Raw genomic sequence first — 5641 nt, 5'->3', positions numbered from 1 at the left:
TCTTTTCTAAACAAGAGTTGATATTTCTTATAATTGACACGTATGCAGACACCAAACTTAGTGTTTGGTCATATACTTCATCTCAGTGACTAAGTATATGATCTCAAAGTGCTTGAAAGGTTAACTTTTGTGTGCTGTCAAGCACACCAAACTTAGAAGTCTGACATACATTTCAAAATAATGTATGCATCTGTCAAGTATGTTCAAAATCATGCTGAGGTAATCAAGATTTATTGAATTTAAAAGCAAGCAGGAATCTTAAATCATGGGTTGCCTCCCATGAAGCGCTCTTTTAGTGTCACTAGCTTGATATTGAACCCCTTCTTTTATGGTGGTTGATGATTGTAGTGCCTTAGCCTGTCTCCTCTGACTGTGAACTTCTTCTTTGTCCCTTGGTGCTCAATTTCCACATGCTCAAGAGAGAGTACTTGGTTAACAGTGTAGTGATCCTCAGTTCCCAGCTGTTGATATATTAGTTGCACCTTGTCACCTTTGGAGAGTCCTTCGGTTGGGATCTTTTTATTCTTCCACCCTTTGTGAGCTTTCTTCTTGTTTTTCTTCCTTTTTCTTGTCGACCTTTCTTCCTTAATAGCAGCTTTGGTGGTGGTACCTTCCTTCTTGTTTATCATCCTGATTCCATTTTGAATTTCTTCTTCTCCTTGCACATGCTCATTCTTCTGTTCCCTAGTGTTATTGGTTGTTTCCCCTGGGAACCAGTCACTGACTATCTTGTCCCTTTCTTCACTGATTTGTGGTTCTAGAAACACTTTCAGGGTTATGCTGTCCTCATGCATCCTGAGAGTTAGTTCTCCCTGCTCTATATCTATGATGGCTCTAGCAGTGGCCAAAAATGGTCTTCCCAAGATGATTGAACTGTTTTCTTCTCCTTCAGTGTCCAGTATTACAAAGTCCGCAGGAAAAATGAACTTATCAACCTTAACTAAAAGGTTTTCAATCACTCCCTTGGGATATACTACTGACTGATCCACCAATTCTAAGGATATCTGTATTGGTTTCACTTTCTCTATGCCAAGCTTTTTCACTAAGGATGATGGAATTAAATTTATGCTTGCTCCTAAGTCACACATCCCCTTGTTGATAACTAGACTTCCAATGGTGCAAGGTAGGAAGAAACTTCCAGGGTCTTCCAGCTTGGGAGGAAGTCCTTTTCTGATGAGTGCACTGCACTCTTCAGTGAGAAGCACAGTCTCCTTTTCTTGCCAACTCCTCTTCTTATTGATGAGCTCTTTCAAGAACTTTGCATACAGAGGCATTTGTTCCAATGCTTCAGCCAAAGGGATATTGATCTCCAACTTCTTGAAGACTTCAAGAAATTTTGGGAAGTGTTGGTCCTTAGTCTCTTTGCTGAATCTTTGAGGATATGGCAGTGGAGGTATGGAGTTCATGTCCTGTCTTTGTTCCTTGGTTGGCTCCCCCATTACTTCCTTCCCTTTTCTTGATTGTTGTGGCCGGTCTTCTTTTTCTTTGAGCTCCTCTGAGGCTTGCTTGCTTGCTGTCGCTTTTTCATCATTGGCCCTATCTTCCTTGTCTTGTTTCTCGTCACTTTCCTTTGGTTTCTTGACTGCTTCTTCATTTCTCACCAGGGTCTTGCCACTCCTTAGCTGTATTGCCTTGCACTCCTCTTTTGGATTAGGAATAGTGTCACTAGGTAGTGAGCTTGATGGCCTTTCAATGGTGATCTTTTTGGAGAGTTGACCAATTTGCCTTTCCATATTCTTCAGGGAGGCTTCCTGGTTCCTTGTGGTCATCTCTTGGTTCTTCATCAATTTTTCCATTAGGAGCTCCAGGTTGGTAATTCTCTGAGAATCTTGTGAAATGAGTTGAGTGTGGGGTGTTGATGGTTGAGGGTAAGTGTTTTGGTTAGAGGCTTGGTTGTGGGATGGGTACTGGTTAGAGTTGGGGTAGGTATTTTGTGGTTTTCTGTATGTGTTTTGGTTAGAGGCCTGGTTGTTGTAGTTTGTGTTTCTCCAATTGTTTTGGGTGGAGTTTCTTTGCCATGGCTGCTGAGGTTGACTATGGTTATCTCCCCACCTAAGGTTGGGATGATTCTTCCAAGAGGGGTTGTAGGTATCACCATATACTTCATTTGGTCCAAAATTTTGGTTGTGCGTGTACTGGACTTGCTCTTGCTGTTGCTCCTCTTGAGTTTCTTCATTTTGCTCCCAAGTGGTTGATGGTTGGCTTGTGTTGACTGCTGCAACTTGGAGATTATCAATCCTCTTGGCCATTTGCTCAAATTGTTGTTGAATTTGATGCTGCATCATTTTGTTTTGAGCTAAGATTGAATCCACTCCGTCCAACTCCATTACTCCTCTCCTTTGTGATGGTTGGCGTTGTCTTTGATGAGCAAAGAAGTATTGGTTGTTAGCCACCATGTCAATGAGATTTTGGGCTTCCTCTGCAGTTTTCATGAGTTGCAACGAGCCTCCGGCTGAATGATCAAGTGCCTCTTGAGCCTTTAAAGTGAGCCCTTCATAGAAGTTCTGCAGCTTGTCCCACTCAGTGAACATCTCTGGTGGATATTTCCTCAACAGAGCCTTATATCTCTCCTATGCTTCATACAGATTTTCAGCATCCATTTGTGTGAATGTCTGCACCTCAGTCTTTAACCGGATGATCCTTTGAGGGGGATAAAACTTGGCAAGAAACTTGCTCACCAAGTCATCCCAAGTGTTAATGCTTTCCTTCGGGAATGTTTCTAGCCATTGAGTGGCCTTGTCCCTGAGAGAGAATGGGAATAACAACAGCTTGTATATGTCAGGGTGCACTCCATTGCTTTTAACTGTGTCACAGATCCTCAAGAAAGTGGATAAATGTTGGTTCGGATCCTCCAATGGTCCTCCTCCAAAAGAGCAGTTGTTTTGGACCAATGTGATGAGTTGTGGCTTCAGTTCAAAGTTGTTTGCATTGACATTAGGGGTAAGAATGCTGCTCCCACAATGTCTAGCATTTGCAAATGTATAGGAGGCCAGTACTCTCCTCTGCTGTGGGTTATTGTTAACCCCTCCTTCTTGATTAGATGGATCTCCTTCCATCTCGTGATATTCTTCCTTAGATTCTTCCTCTCCAACAATGCCTTTCCCTCTTTCAGCTCTTCTCAATCTCCTTAGAGTTCTTTGGTCAGCTTCAGATAAAACATGAACAACTCTCCCTGTACCTGACATACAAACAACATAACAGGGAACACAACCAGTGATACTTCAATCTATTGCTAGAATGAAGTTTTAGTTAGCTTAAGCAAAAATTCAAACAGTTAGTGTGTTAGTCAAAGAATTAAAGAATAGAAAAGAAAAAGTGCTTCATCTAGACCTCCACTTCACTTAATCATTGTCAACCTATTTCAATCCCCGGCAACGGCGCCAAAAACTTGATGGTGTGAAAACGAATTTCAACATCCAATCTAACCGGCAAGTGTACCGGGTCGCATCAAGTAATAATAACTCACATGAGTGAGGTCGATCCCACAGGGATTGAAGGATTGAGCAATTTTAGTTTAGTGGTTGATTTAGTCAAGCGAATCAAGTATTGGTTGAGTGTTTGTGATTAACAGAAACTAAATTGCTTAGAATGTAAAAGGGAAAGGGAGAATTGCAGTAAACTAAAGAGCAGGAAAATAAAGAAGCTGAATCTTAAAGAGCAAGTAAAATAAAATGCAGAAACTTAGATTGCAAGAAATGTAAATAACAGAAGCTTAAAGTGCAAGAAATGTAAATTGCTTGAATCATAAAAGGAATTGGGGATTGGGATTGCAGAATTTGAACAAGGAACAAGTAAATGGCACTAAACATAAGAGAGAAAATTGAAGTGCAGTGAAGTAGATCTTAACAGAAAAGTAAAATGACTTGAGAATTTAAAGAACTAGAAAGCAGTGCTTAAGTTGCAGCAAATTAAAAGGGGTTGAGATCTCAGGAGTGTAAGAGACTAGATAACAAGTCTAGATCTCAAATCCTTCCTTGATCCAACAAGAGCAATTGCAAAAGAAGTAAAGAAAAGTAAATTGCAGAAACAAAGTAAATGAAGAAGCACTAAACAGTAATCCAAATTCAATTATGCAGAAAGAAAATAAACAAGGATCTCAAAGTGAGATTGAAACAGAATTTCTTCAATTCTCCACTCAAAATCCAAAGCAAGAAAATAAAAGAGAGTTCAAGCAAGAATAGGGAAGAAGAGAATTCAATTCTCCTTCCCAATTCTCCAAGAACAGAAAAAATGTAGAAGCAAAAGCTCAAAATCAAAATGCAAGTAAAAAAGAAAATTCAAAATGAAGTCTAAAGGTCCTAATTACATCAAACTAACTCCTATTTATACACTTTCTATTCTTGGATATTGGAATTTGGATGGGCTTTTAATTTGGTGAAGAATTGAATTAAATTGGAATTTTAAATCTCAATTTCAGCCCAAATGCATCTCCCAGGGGAGTGCTCAGCTCACAAAGTGAGCTGAGCTTTGTGCCTTGCATAGCGTGCCTTGCTGGTTGGGAAGCATCAGGGGAGAGCTCAGCTCACTTTGTGAGCTGAGCGCTAGTGTCTTGGTGCGTGCTGTGTGCCTCGTGCTCCCAAGACCTTGCGCGCGTCACTCCTTCCCTGGCCGTGTCTTGCTATGTGCTTGGTCCGTGTCATGCGTGTTTTGCTGCACAAAGGAGTAGCGCTCAGCTCACTTTGTGAGCTGAGCTTTGGTGTATCCAAGGAAGGGTCCTTGGTTCGAAACCCATGGGAAGCATGCGCTACCCCTTTTCTTGGTTGCCTTGCTTCCTTGCTTCCTCAAGGTGTGGGGTTCGAACCCTGGGGAGTGCATTTGGCCAATTTTGGCTTATTTTCCATGTGAGTAGCGCCTCCACCCTTTTCCCTTGGTCATGGGTTCAAGTCTTGGAGCATGCATTTGGAAATCATTTTTCTTGAATTTCTCCTCTAGCGCTCTCGATAATGCTCACTTTGTGAGCTGAGCTTGGTTCCTCATTTCCTTATTTCTTGGCCTTGTGTTGTGCTCAGCTCACAAAGTGAGCTGAGCTTTGTGCCTTTGTCCCTTGGAGGTGAGTGTAGCGCTCTCTTAGTGCTTGGTGCTCCTGGAATGAGTTCCATGGTTTGTTGCACCACACTTTCTCCTTTGTTGGCCACACTTTCTATTCCTTGAACCACGCTTCTTAGGTCACGCTCTTCTTCTTTTCTTCTTTTCTTCACCTACAATTAATCAAAACAACCAATCAAAGAATCACCAAATTCACAAGGTTTACAAATCATAAAAATGCAATTAAATTTGGCCTAAACCTCATGATTTAGTATCAATTATATGGTGGTTGTTTGATTAAGAGAAGTTATGCAATTCCAATCCAAATTACTTACTTAGAGTACAAGAAAGTGTATAAAACCAAATGAAAATGAAGGAAAAGACTATTAAAAAGGGTATATGATGACTTGTCATCAGAGCCTGCCGAAGATGAGGCCATTACGGCTCGCGTTTAGGTGTCCTCCTCGGGATAGCGTCATTTAAAGAACGAGTGTCAGCACAACGTAAAAAAAAAACGAAAAAAAAAACGGAGGAACCTGCCGAAGATGCGGCCATTACGGCTCGCCTTTAGGTGTCCTCCTCAATATTAGCGTCATTTAAAGACCGAGGGTCAGCA

At 41.2% G+C, this 5641-nt stretch overlaps 1 protein-coding gene across 1 annotated transcript; it reads right to left on the bottom strand.

Moving 5' to 3' along the window:
- Positions 1–326: 326 nt before the first annotated feature.
- On the bottom strand, positions 327–2531 carry LOC148571172 (uncharacterized). The gene has a single exon (XM_088508036.1). The coding sequence runs from the start codon at positions 2529–2531 to the stop codon at positions 327–329; it is 2205 nt and encodes a 734-aa protein (XP_088364162.1).
- Between the last annotated feature and the right edge of the window lie 3110 nt (positions 2532–5641).

The sequence above is a fragment of the Arachis ipaensis genome, chromosome B3 (genome assembly GCF_059453495.1).
Source record: "Arachis ipaensis isolate K30076 ecotype BB chromosome B3, ASM5945349v1, whole genome shotgun sequence".
NCBI classification, from domain to species: Eukaryota; Viridiplantae; Streptophyta; class Magnoliopsida; order Fabales; family Fabaceae; genus Arachis; species Arachis ipaensis.
Note: the sequence above shows the minus strand (reverse complement) of the source record. Positions and strands in the feature narration are given on the sequence as shown.

What these genes read in the sequence shown, in the direction of transcription:
- LOC148571172 (XM_088508036.1), bottom strand. Translation starts at nt 2,531, where the DNA reads ATGTTCACTGAGTGGGACAAGCTGCAGAACTTCTATGAAGGGCTCACT.